This window comes from Caretta caretta, chromosome 1 (assembly GCF_965140235.1).
Source record: "Caretta caretta isolate rCarCar2 chromosome 1, rCarCar1.hap1, whole genome shotgun sequence".
NCBI classification, from domain to species: domain Eukaryota; kingdom Metazoa; phylum Chordata; order Testudines; family Cheloniidae; genus Caretta; species Caretta caretta.
In genome coordinates, this window is record NC_134206.1 from 40,919,675 (window position 1) to 40,933,929 (window position 14,255).

At 39.4% G+C, this 14,255-nt stretch overlaps 1 protein-coding gene across 2 annotated transcripts in view; it reads right to left on the reverse strand.

Moving 5' to 3' along the window:
- Window positions 1–14,255, reverse strand: part of CRYL1 (crystallin lambda 1) — an 84,685-nt gene that overhangs the window by 22,262 nt on the left and 48,168 nt on the right. For both annotated transcript variants that reach the window (XM_048845360.2, XM_048845353.2), the window contains exons 4-5: window positions 14,068–14,229; window positions 11,422–11,616 (exon numbers count right to left, since the gene is read on the reverse strand). In XM_048845360.2, the coding sequence (XP_048701317.1) occupies window positions 11,422–11,616; window positions 14,068–14,229 (357 nt within the window). The remainder of the gene's footprint in view (window positions 1–11,421; window positions 11,617–14,067; window positions 14,230–14,255) is intronic.

Genomic DNA, 14,255 nt, shown 5'->3' on the forward strand with positions numbered 1-14,255 from the left:
CAAAAATGACTGTCTTTGCAAGAGGCTGGTAACAAAGGCCAAATGACAGGGCTTCCAGTTCTTCCCTTCTCTTCCTTTAGACTAGACAAGCCACAAGTAACCCACTTTTAAACAGAAAATAAATTGAAACTGTTACCAGGTCTCATACAGAGGAAAATTACAGAATCCTAAAATGTACATTCAAGTTTCATCGGCGGGGAAAGGTTCTAACCAGGTGCTCAAGTTTGATGCTGGTTTCAAGAACCTTAGTGTGAGCGGATCATTACCTCCTGAAAAACTGCCTTGTTACTCCTCACGATTTCCATGGCCATGTCATATGAACCACTCCAAACACCAGCTTAGTATTTGTAATAAGGTCTTGATGATCAATCAACAAAAGGAAGACAGTCCTCAATTTTAAAACAAGACCAAACTATCTCAAAGCAACTATTGTAATAAATGATCTTGGGTGGCAGGAAGAGTTCCCTACAGCTTTATGGTTATCTTTTGAGTAAGATAGAGCCCAACTGTCTGATTTTGAAATATAGTCCCATGCCTCTGTACAAAGTTGGCGTACTGATAAGGAACTGTAAATGGATTCCGCTGTTATTTATACAGTGCTGTGGGTGTGTACAGTGCTTAGCAAATAAATTGATAGGTCCCTGCAACAAGGATCTTACAATCTAAGATATAACACAGTGAAGATGATAATGGAAGTAAAGTGGAAGGATGAGGATTACAACAGCAAAAAGTCTTTGAGATATGCTAATTGTTCCTCCCTTTTAAAAAACGTATAATAGCTATAGCTGATCTATATAAAAATCCCAACAATAAACATGAAGCTTGTTCCCACAAGCAAGCCTGAAAGAAAAGGATGCTTGTGTGTTAACTTCTCCTGGAAGGCACCCCTGGTGATGGGTGACCTTGAAAACACAGACACAGGCAGAGACCTGGAGCTTGAAACATACTGACCAAATATAGCAAAAGTAGGACCACTGTGAATCTGGAGTAAGGGGAGGCAAGTGATACTGAAGTGCTGTGGCCACAAATGCTTGAGCGGTTTGAGTGCTGCTGTGACGTATAAGTCAAAATAGCATGACAAAGTGATTTCTGACAGACTTTGAATGGTCTGCCTTTCTTCTGTCAGACACAGCATATTACTAAGCATCTCATTCCAGTGGTCTTGCCTCACAGTGGCTGATAGCAGTTATTGGATACTCCGTTTAGAGTAAATTGGTAACGCTACTGCTTTTGAAGGCCTAGTCTACAGTAGAAAAGGTTTGCTGGTAAACCTATAGGGATAAACTCTTCTAGTCTAGAAGCAGCTTATACCAGCAAACATTTGCTTTTGCCGGTACTTTATATCAGCTCCCCAAATGAAATAAGCTGTAGTTTAATATATACATATCATACCCTTAACCAACATTATTGTACTGGAAAAAGTTTTAAGTTTAGACCAGGACCAAGGTTCCCTAGCCCAGTTCCCAGCAGAGGCACTCCTCAGCAGACTGAGAAGGCAGCTGCTTGTTTAAAAGGAATTGGTTTAATATTGTTATATGGACCACTAATGTATTCTTCAAGTGGACTCAAGACACTTTCATGAAGACTGCTGGTCTGTCTAAGTACAAGTATGGCCCTTATCACCACAGCATCTGAGCACCTGATAATATCGCCAAGGAACTGATACCGTACATGGATACTGTGGTACTCCATCAAAAATGCATATTTTATTTATTTATTTCTTCAGTACCCACCACAACCAAAATCAAGTCAGTTAAAAAAAAAAGACTCATTTTGACAGGTGGCTAAGTAAAATTATTGCTCCCATCCACCATAAAAAGTATCCTTAACCTAACATGCTGATTGTTAGTTCATTGACTGCTTTAAACAGGCAAGCGCTCCGCAGGCTGCCAACAGTCTTTCTAGAAAATTCTAAATGTATAGCTCCTTTGCTGCGTCACACTGGAATTGGAAATAGGATTTATTCAGTGCTAATCATTTTTGTAGATGGATTATGTACTGTTCCTTTTGGAGAACTACTTTGGCAAAGTCAACCTCTGGGCAATAGGGAAACTTGCATGGAAAAATCAGGACACTGCAACTGAACCCCAATTAACTGTACTCTAGCTAAGGTACTACCTAGAAACTGAGTGTGACAAAAACTGTGCCCATTTGGTCTCTCAACAAATGCTTTCAGGACTATTCACTAACCATTAAAAACTCTGCTGAAACCTTTGAGACCTTTGGGACTGGGGAATTTGGATGGTGGGTAGTGGCTGATGGAGTGGGTTGGAGGGGGGCGATGTATTTTCAGGATCTAGGTGCCCAAAAGAACAAGAATACCCATTTTTCTCCCTGAAACATAATTCTCTTTGTGGATATTTTGCAGCATGCTCCTTAGAAGCAAATCTTACCTAACAATACTAATCTAAGCATAGTTCCCTCCATAGTTCCAAATGGGCACAGCCCCAACGCAGAGCAATATTTAGCAGACTGTGATAAAGTCATCGTTCATGCTGAGAAGCATGCTGAGTGGGAGCCAAAAAGAGATTATTAAAAGCAAAATATAGTAAAACATGCATGCTCAAAGTTGCCATGTTACTCATGTTGCTGTGATTAAATATGTAAATTGCTTGTATTAGCATTAAACTATCCTTCCATGCATAACACAACATTCTTGCTCAGTTGCTCACGAGGAATGCACCAAGCAAGGATAGGTGGTAGATAAGAAAAGGGTTTGTTTATTGGCTAAGGTTTCCGATGCACGAGGGCAACATGCTTTGCTAAAAAGTATATAACCTTTGCATAATCTGTATTCGGGGTTCCCCTCCTGGCTAGCAGGGTGCACCATGCTCGAGCGTAATAAACTTAGTGTCTTTTGGGAACTCTGCAGTTGTAGACTTTGTTACGTGCCTCAGCCTAGATTCGAACTGTGCATGACCTATCAGGTATAATTCGCAGCATTTGTGTGCGTATCCTACCAGGTGTAATTCGCAGCATTTGTGTGCGTGTCCTACCAGGTGTAATTCGCAGCATTTATGTGCGTGTCCTACCAGGTGTAATTCGCAGCATTTGTGTGCGTGTCCTGCCAGGTGTAATTCGCAGCATTTGTGTGCGTGTCCTGCCAGGTGTAATTCGCAGCATTTGTGTGCGTGTCCTACCAGGTGTAATTCGCAGCATTTGTGTGCGTGTCCTACCAGGCGTAATTCGCAGCAGTTGTGTGCGTGTCCTCTCAGGTGTAATTCGTAACATGAGCATGTTGCTGACTAATAATGATGGTGCGTTACTTTTAACTGTTGCATCATACCCATAAAACCAAATTTCAGATACACATATTTTTTACTGCTGGGATAGTTTCATGTGACATATTCCACTAAAACTTAAGTCAAACAGTTTCAAATTGTCTGGAATTTTAAATGGAATATTGTGATTGACTGTATATACTTCAGAACCATATGAACAGGAAAGGAGCTAGATCTCTTAATGAAGCTTCAGGTGTGGCTCATTAAGACAAAACCATAAAGAGGGTGTGGGGAGGGGGAGAGTGGTTTTTGGCAGCAAAGGTCTGAATTTTGTCTCACATTGAGTAGAAGGCCTACGATGGAATGCTCTAAAAAAAGCAAAGGATGAAGCTGGGTGGCTACTTTTCTGGGTGCAAAAGGAAGACTTACAGGGTATGTCTTCACTGTACAGTAGCCTGTGTGATTGGCACGTGGGTCTCAGCACCTGGGTTAGCCTAGCCCACGTATGAGCATTCCCACTGCAAAGCTGTATCGGCACAACTGTGTCCTCACTGTTTCTGCACTCTCAGTTGTGTCTCTAGGTGCACATCCCAGGAATCTGTTTGCTGAGACACTCCAGGATTCTTTCCCAGTCAATTGCAGGAAAACCTGTCAGTCCTTCAGAGGGAACTATGGGATGGACACTGGAGTACTATCAGCACTTGAATGATTTTTGCCTGCATGGTCATTCTAAAGTTTGTGGTGGGAGAGGAGTGGAGAGTGTTGTAGCCCAAGTTAAAGTGGAACTCTGGCTCTACTCCACTGCCCAAACTGTGTAAGCTAGTCCAGGCTTGAAGCACCACCAAACTCAGGTCAGAGATTTCTCTGTGAGTATGGTGGAGGGGGTGGGCTAAGTAAGAACCAAGTAAGGAGCCAGATTAATTGTGCAGTGAAGACATACCCACAGGGTCAGATGTCAACTAGTGTAAATAGCATAGCTGCATTGACGTTAATAGAGCTCTGCTGATTTACACCACAGTTTGGCCCACAGTGTTTATCTGATCCTGCTGAGAAAGGAACCCATGTTTTTATTTTTTCCTACTACAGAGGGAAAATTTAGAGAGAGTCAGGTTTTCAGAAGTGCTTGTACCTGATTTGATACAAACTCTGATGTATATATGCAAACCCTGATTTATGCACAGGTGTGTGTATGCTTGTGGAAATCTAATCCATACTGTTCTTGTGAGTTTACCGAGAAGAGAAAGGAATAGCCATGAGAAGAGGAACCTATTAACTAATCATTCAAGGTACTTTTTTGATCATCAGAGAATAAGAAGCTAAATCAAACAGAACTGATCTCTTCTGGAATAAGGGCACAGCCCACAATTTCTGGGGTGATGATCATCTTAAACAATTTTCTATGTTAAAAACATACATCTTTTAATATTTATTTCTGAATTCTCCAAGCAAGTTGTCTATTAACTAGTTGACACCCCCCTAACATTTTAGAGCGATAACCACTATGTGCAACTACAAGTGCTGAAGCTGTAGAACCTTCTACTTTCTATGTTTTTTAAGTTCACGGTGGATACCACACTGTAAATGTGCTGAGACTATGGAAATATTGACCCAGAGATGGGTAAAAGCAAAATCAAATGTGGATTGAAACATCTTAGGTTTGGAGAAGATAATTTTGTCTTATTTGTGTGTATATAAAACTCATACATATTACTGAGAGGTTTAAGTGATGGAAGGCTAGTATTAAAATTGGACCAGAGTGCACCTGCTCAAAAGCAATTAAGTTATCACCTCTTTTCTGTGTGATATGCATGTGTTTTAAATATTCAATTTTAACAAGGTATCTAGAATTTTGAGAGGTTTAAGAATTCACAACTCAGCTGACTGAAATGTATAAAGTCTTCAGAGTTTTGCCCACAAAAATTGTGTACTTGTTTATTCTAGAAATACCATGGCAGATTCTCAGCTGATGTAAATTGTCATAGCTCTACTGGATTCAGCTAAGGATCTGCCCCATCATGTCTAGATTTCCCTCTCTTTGTCGGAGGACCTCAGCAAGATCATTCAAAGGCCTGCATGGTGATATCATAAAAGGACAAAACCTGAGCTGTATCTCTCCCTAGCCCTAATTAAGAACTCCAGAAGAGGATAGGCTTGATATTCCTAATGTGGAAAAACAAGCAGGATATTTTTAAAGGATATCTTCTACAGCATAAATGAGGGGGAAAAGGCATAAACTCTACTTTTGCTTTGCTGTTCACCTTTAAAAGGGATTAGGAAATGCATAAAGTAAGCAATTTTCCTTAGCTTCTCATCCCTTTAAAGCAAAGAAACAAAGAAAATGCTAACAGGTTGAATAAACTGTTGTCAGTAATTTATTCATACCATCATCTTCTCTTAATCGTAACCTTGGAATCATTGGACAAAATGATTTTTTTTGTGCATTAAAACTCACCTCTTTTGTAATCTAATCTACTTTTAAATAAATATTCTAAATTTCTCTTTAACCCCTGACATTGATTGTACATTGTAGCACTTGGTAAGAGATTCCATTGGCTTTCGTATAACATCTTCTAGAGTATGATCTATTGTGGGTATGTAGGACTAGGTGTATGCATCTTTCTGAACCAGGCTGTGGAAGGCACAGGGGATGGACTACTGACAACATCCCCAGCTCCAAAGAAATTCTTCTTTTTAGGACAGCATGATTAAAATATTCCTGTTTCCCCCTTGCATACAGCGCATATTTACAGAGGAATAAGATTACTTGTTTAATTATGCATGTGTATTTGCATAGTTTCTTTAAGTTTGCTTTAACCATAGCACAATATAAAATGAACAATAAAATGTGTCCTGAACTAAATCTTCTCCTACTTGCCATTTTGCAATGCTGTAAAGAGCAAAACAGTGGGAACTACATCCTTCAAATCACATGCAAGATACATCACCAAATGAAAGTCAAGATAAACATGCCTAAGTTCTGAAGATCAGAACAGGGCCTTAAACTTAACATATTTGATGGATCTGATACATACAGTAGAACCTCAGTGTTCTGAACACCTCAGGAATGGAGGTTGTTTATACCTCTGAAATGTTGGTAATTCTGAACAAAACATTGTGGTTGTTCTTTCAAAAGTTTACAGCTGAACACTGACTAAATACAGCTTTAAAACTTTGCTATGCAGAAGAAAAATGCTGATTTTAATCATCTTAATTTAAATGAAACAAGCACAGAAACAGTTTCCTTACCTTGTCAAATCTTTTTTTTAAATCTCTCTTTATTTTTTAGTCATTTATGTTTAACACAGTACTGTACTGTATTTAGTTTGGGTTTTTTTGTCTCTGCTGCTGCTGCCTGATTGTGCGCTTCCAGTTCCAAATGAGGTGTGTGGTTGACCAGTCAGTTCATAACTCTGAGGTTCTACTATATGTTCATTTCTCCTCTAAATTTTTCTGCTACTTCTGAGCTGAATTCTGCACATACACCTCAGTCCTGGAAAGACTTATGCATATGACCGTGTATTTTCTGCAGATGTGTAAGAGTTTGCAGGAATGGAACCAAGGTTACCCTGGTGTCCTTTCACTGACATCAGTGGGATTGCTCCTATATAACTGAACAGAATTTCAGGTTTCAGAGGAACAGCCGTGTTAGTCTGTATTCGCAAAAAGAAAAGGAGTACTTGTGGCACCTTAGAGACTAACCAATTTATTTGAGCATGAGCTTTCGTGAGCTACAGCTCACTTTGATGAAGTGAGCTGTAGCTCACGAAAGCTCATGCTCAAATAAATTGGTTAGTCTCTAAGATGCCACAAGTACTCCTTTTCTTTGAACAGAATTTGGCTCTGTAACATAAAAGTGCCATGAATGAGTTCATGCTAAGTAATGATCACCACCGAAAAATAGCATAAAGTGAGAGAAACTGCACCAAATTTAAACAAGTTAAATAACTGTATAGTTTTTAAATGACAGCTCTTAAATTAGATCTCACTTTCAAGGATACGTTGTATCTCTACTAGTGCATTTTCATCAACAATACTTTACGGGCTAAATTGTGGATCCCCCTGCCAGGGTGTAGTGGATGAGGAGAGGTCATAGGAGGCACCCAGATTCTAAACACAACATGCCCTTAAGTGCTAGCCTGTTTGACCAGCCAGCATGCCCAGTGATGCCCTTTGCCCCCAAGAAGGCATGACCACTGTCTTACCTCGCTCGCACACTTGCTGGAGTTAAGCAGCAAGTTGTGTGAGGCATATAATATTTCTTTATTAAGAGCAGTAATATTGCCAACCCCAAGGGTTCAAAAATCATGAGTCAGATGCCCTCCCAAAATCAAGCCATTGACACAATATATGTATATATATATATGGGGGTTCTTTTAACTGTTTTTTGTACCTTTAGAATTCACATTTACAAGATTTTCTTCTCATCCTTGAGGGCTAGAAAGTGACTTTTTTTTAAATGAAAGCTGAGATTCTCGCATAGCAACATGACTCCAAGAGCTGAGGCGTTTAGAAAAACACCAAGAATCACAGAACTTGCAATAAAATTGCAAAAATTGGCAAGAAAGTAGTAGGCAAAGCTAGGAATCACAATGTCCCAATAATACTTGAGTTATTCTATTTGTATAATCTCACAGAATGTAAATTTAGTCATCAAGTGGTTAATGATTACAACCATAATTGTCTGAAATATAGTTATAAGAGAACAGAATAGCGGTGGGGCAGGGTGTAAAACTTGGAGGTTTGGGTAAAACCTAAGCAAGCAAGTTTCATGCCTCTTTGTCAGCACTATCTCCTTAGTGGTCAAAGTCCAACTCTAATTAAAAGCAAGCTAGAGAATGCAAAACTGTAAGTCAACATTTTAACAATTAACTAGGAACTTTCAAGTTCTTAACACTTTGTACTCGGTATTTTGTCAAATATGGCCAAAACTTTCAGAGAGTTAGGCACCTAAATCCATCTTTAGGCACAAAGTCAGAGGCCTGATTTTCCCAAATTCTGGACACCCATAAAATTTACAGCGAATTCAAAGGGGATTGGTTTTCTTACCAATTTTGGTAATCAAGCCACTTATTTTGGTGGCTAAATATACTTATTGTAGATGCCCAACTTTAGGTACCTAAATTTGAAAATTTTGGCCATATATACACAATGCCACAAACACTTAAAGTCCTAGTATCATTATTTCACAGAAACCAAAATTTTGGATATTGAGTGTAGTGAGCAAAAGTTTTCCACTGTGGGAGCAACATGTGCATAAAAAGTGCACACATGCCTACGATACTGTATTTGCATGCACAATCCAGTGTGCTTTACTACTACTGATTTGCATGTGCAGTAGTTCACTTTGGGACCTCAAAAGAGTATTTGCAATCACAATTACAGATTTTGTGGGAGAAACAGGTAATGTGTATGTACTTTTCTGGGTGCACCAACAACTAAAAAATTGGCCATCATAGAGGAATCCTTCAAAAAAAGGTTAACACATGCTTAAGGGAAAGCTCTTTTAACATACCCCAACACTCAGTTTGGTTTTGTCCTGACTGCTTCAAAGAACTTCCTGCATAAAATAATAAAGCTCTGGGAGGGGGGTGCAATTCTTTAAAAATTATCTTTCAAAATACTTTTAAATTGTGCATCATTAAAAATTATCTTAAATAGGGAGCATTCAGTACTACCAAACTCCAGGGTTTTGATGTGATGCTTATGTTACTGGAGACACTAAGGGGTGGAGGGGTGGGGAAGGAGGAATTCATTAGCTTTCCAAGATCTGTTGGAAGCACCTGCAATAAAAATAGCTCAGAACTGTGGACTCGATATTTTTGATCAAAAGTTCAAAATACGGAGGAAAGTCCATTAAAGCATAATCCCTGAGGGAGCTAGATGCTCTCCTGCCCCTCTGAGCACATCCTCTTCCTCCTGAGTCTCTTCAAAGGCTCTACATCTCCTTCCACATTAATTCCTCAAATTCCAATCCCCCACCTTCAAGGCTCTATATACCACTGCTTTTCCTACATTTTCCTCTTGCGCCACTCTGCCACTCAGGATTTATGTTGTGTTAATTCTGCTTCCCTTCATGTCCTCTTTGCATCCTCTGGCACCTCTGTCATTTCTCTAACCTTTCCTCTCCACTTGCAATAACATCCTCAATCTCATTTGCCATGCAGCCTCCATCTCCTTCCTTCAAATTCCTCCTCAAAGTTCACTTCTTAATGGACTGTTGGATGGGAGCTGACAAAGTATAAATAAAACAGATCCATCCACTAACCACATAGAGGACGAGATGACAGACTAAGGACTCTTCAGCGTCTGTTTAAAGGTCCACAGTGCACCTGCCCTGCATAAAAATGCTGGAGAATCAGACCAGGGCAAGGCATTTGCAGATTTGTAGGTTTTTGGTGGGAGGGGATTTGTCTGTCTCTTAGGTATATAAAGGCACATATCACCAAGGTACCCAAGCACTTATTAATCTACATTGTTCATTAATTGTGTTGACACCAGTAATACACACGTCTTTATATGGAGAAGAACAATAAAATTATACAACAAACTCAGTGGGGTCTGATCCAAGTGCAGAAATTATAGCAAGTATAAGGCAGACAAAAGTGAAACTAGGTGCTGAGAGTAGAAAAAGACAAGCATGATTAACATATGCCAGTAGTAAGGTCCTTAACTTTCCAAACCTCAGCCTCACTTGAGACAATTATCCACTGGCGAGACTGCAAAGCTGCAGGCATTATACACTCACTTATGAGGCTGCTGGAAAAAGTGAAGGCTGATCATCTCCCTGAGGGCTTTGATAATGAAATTCAGGAAAAATAACCAAAAATATACACCAGACTCTTCCAGCACACACGGAACACATGAACCAAAGATTCCAAAGGGCCCTATGAACTTGTGTCCTTAGAAACTTGAGTGCAGCCTGAGATTTGTGAATGAGTGTTCTGTTCCTGGAGGTTCAACTATCAATGATTTAAACACTTCACTACATTTCACTCTCTTTGAGTTGAGACAGAATAACTGTCTTATTATCCCACTTAACACAAATGGAGGACAACTTAAAACTAACATATCTGAGGGGAACCTACACCATAATACATGGCAATTAGAATCACAGCATTGTTACACTTTCTTCTTTAACTAAAACATTGAAATATCTTATACTTCAGAACTTCAAGCACCATTTTGTTCACTATTTGAACTTATTTGTCAGAATTATTTGTTTATAAAAAGCAATTCCCATTATACATTCCAGGTCAGTCAATACCCCACAACATAGTATAAACTGGTAGCAGCCTTCTTATTCACTTCCTGATCTAAACTATCAGACGGTGTTCCTGTGGGACTATGAACAGAGTCTGTGCATCAGTTATGGGTGAACTGAAATATACATATAAAATTTGTAAAGTGCTTTGCGATCCTTCAGGAAGTGTGGTAGATAAACATCTAGTTATTATTACTCTAATTATGATGACTTACAAACTTGAGATTCCTGTGCTTTTTTATTTTTAAACAGCTTGAGAAACCAGAACTTTCTTCAAGAAAAAAAACTGGCCCTGTTCAAAACACAATTTAATCTCCCACAGTAATAGTGGGTGCACTACTCATCTCCTCCTGCTGAAAGGTCGTACTTTGTGGCACAGAACGTGTAACTGTGGGAAAAGTTGCAGTGTCACAAACAGATGATTATGAGCTAAAAGTCTGAATGGGAAGGAGGTGGAGAAATCTGTCTTTAAATACCAGTATCAAATAGCTACCCGAGAGAGGAATTCCTGAAAGGTAAATGGATTTCTGTTTAAAATATTATTTTCATTACCCTTTCACTGAGCGCAAAAAGTATGCCAATAACATTCTGAAAGCAGCAGGAAATGAAAAGAGACAACCTGAAAATCAGTATTGTGGTTTCTGACCCTTTAACCTTGCTCTTCTGGCTATTCTGAAAATGACCATATTTTGGAACAGCTCTAGTGTTTCTCGTTTTGCTATCATTTAGCTTTTCTTCCTCTGTCTTCAGTATTTAATAGCATCAAAACTTCTAATTTTTGTAAAATTTACATACTTGACTTTATTTTCATGTAATCTAAGCGGCTGAACGTTTAATAATGATGAAGACAGAAAGCTAAAGGAAATTTAAATACTACAATACTCTTTGTTGTGCCTATAAAACTAGTAGCATATGTAAAGAAAATGAAGTTACACGTACACCCACGAGTCTCCATGCCTCACTAATAACTGCATACTGGAGACGGTTCAGAACAAACCCATCTATCTCTTTGATTAATCTGACGGGTGACTGTCCAATCTTCTTCATCAGAGCATGGGTTTTATCCACCGTAGAAGGCTCTGTTTCTGGATGGGGAACCAGTTCAACCAGCGGCACATAATAGGGTGGATTTACCTTAACAAGAACCAACAAAAAAAAATTGTATTAATTAACACTGTTACATTGAATCAAATGAATGTAAAGCCTATTTTTGCTCATACAATTTTATAACAGAATGGGGCTTTTCCAATAAACAGGATGGGCCTGATCTTCAAAAGTACAAGGCACTCACAAAGCCAGTTCACAACAAGAATGGCATGCACTCAACATATCAGAGAATCAGGCCCTGGGGGACAAATCCACCATGGCCATAACTCCACAGAAGTCAATGGAGTTACACCAAGCATGAGCTCACTCCAACATTATCAGTGTACTTTATGCGAACTCAATTCAATTCATTTATTTCTAATTTTCAAAACTGTTTGTTATTCAGATGCTGATTATAAATAACATACCTCTTTTCAAGGGAGCATCTCAAAGGAAAGATTTTCCGCAATAATTTTGCTGTTGTCATAAGTGACCTACACTTCCAAGCAGTCTACATAACTTCTTTTCAAGATTCATTTATTTTACTTACTAAATTATATTGACCTGCCCCCTAACATACTCTGGGTGCATTAGTAAATATGACATAAAACATTATTCCAAGAAAATTACAAGACAGAGTGCCTCTGTCAAGGTTCCTTCCCCACTCTGAACTCTAGGGTACAGATGTGGGGACCTGCATGAAAGACCCCCTAAGCTTATTCTTACCAGCTTAGGTTAAAAACTTCCCCAAGGTACAAACTTTGCCTTATCCTTGAACAGTATGCTGCCACCACCAAGTGTTTTAAACAAAGAACAGGGAAAGAGACCACTTGGAGACGTCTTCCCCCCAAAATATCCCCCCAAGCCCTACACCCCCTTTCCTGGGGAAGGCTTGATAATAATCCTTACCAATTGGTACAGATGAACACAGACCCAAACCCTTGGATCTTAAGACAGTGAAAAATCAATCAGGTTCTTAAAAGAAGAATTTTAATTAAAGAAAAGGTAAAAGAATCACTTCTGTAAAATCAGGATGATAAATACTTTACAGGGTAATCAGATTCAAAACATAGAGAATCCCTCTAGGCAAAACCTTAAGTTACAAAAAGACACAAAAACAGGAATATACATTCCCTCCAGCACAACTTATTTTACCAGCCATTAAACAAAAGAAAATCTAAAGCATTTTCTAGCTAGATTACTTACTAACTTCACAGGAGTTGGAAGGCTTGCATTTCTGATCTGTTCCCGGCAAAAGCATCACACAGACAGACAGAACCCTTTGTTCCCCCCCGCCTCCAAATCTGAAAGTATCTTGTCCCCCCATTGGTCATTTTCAGTCAGGTGCCAGCAAGGTTACCTTAGCTTCTAAACCCTTTACAGGTGAAAGGGTTTTGCCTCTGGCCAGGAGGGATTTTATAGCACTGTATACAGAAAGGTGGTTAACCTTCCTTTTATATTTTTGACAGCCTCCAAAAACTACACCCATTCATTTAACAAAAGAGAAACCTCTCCCAGCCATATCCCAATCCCAAACAGGATTTCTCACCACAGTCAAGAACTTTATTATGTAAACATTAAGGAATAATTAAATAAACAGTTCATTAATGTTCTTGAATTCTGAAAGAAAGTTCTATAAACACCTGGAAATTGTACCCATGTTCCTTTCCAGCAGTCCATGGAGCCACAAAATAACTGGCACCCATGTGAGTTTCAGCAGACAGTTCAAGGACTGCATGGGCAGATTTTTGTCAGTGGCTGGTCCTCATGCCCTGCTCTCAAGTTCTTGTAAATGCAGCTCTCATGATCAATAGTATTGTCCAGCAAGAGCACCCAAAATGCTATAAATGGCCACTATACATAGCATTTGCATACACTGGATTGTAATAAAGCACCAATGTTGCCCCCATCCCCTATTGCAATTGTAATCACATTCACTTTTCCTCAACTGTGCTCATCTCAGTGCAGACTTTGGTGAGCAATGTGGCCCTTTCTCCAAATTATCCATCTATGGTACTTCTATAGCCCTCATTACCACAGCACTTGAGCACCTCACACTCCAACATTAGGAAAATACAGTTATCCGCATTTTACAGAGGGGGAACTGAGGCACAGAGAGACTAAGTGACTTGCCCAAGATCACATGGAAAGACTGTGACCAAGCATGGACTTGAACTCAGGTCTCTCATATTCGAGACTAGTGCCCAGACCACTGGACCATCCTTCTTGTTATGAAGAAGAAGCCTTTCTACACAGATCCTGAGCTAACAGGGGGCCTGATTTTCAGGTACCTGAACCTCACACTGACTTCAGCTGGATTTGTGAACCCTCTACCCTTCTGAAAGTCAGGTCCTGAGCACTCAACATTAGCCCTTGGGCACTCTGGACTTCTTTCAGGAGCACTCAGCAGCCTGCAGGATACCACCCTGGCATTAAGACTCAGATTAAACATGTAGGATTAAACATAAAGCAATTAACAGAGTCTGTCGGAATACTTACAGGATGTGCCACAATACACTGCTTCACATGTTTAAGGCCAGTGAACAGCTTAGTAGGCAAAAGCGTGGAAGTTGAGCTGCTTAGGATAACATCATTATTGACAATAAGATCTAACTGACCAAAAATTTTCTTTTTTAATTCTAGTTTCTCTGGCGTGCATTCCTGGAATAAAAAGTAGTAATAATAGC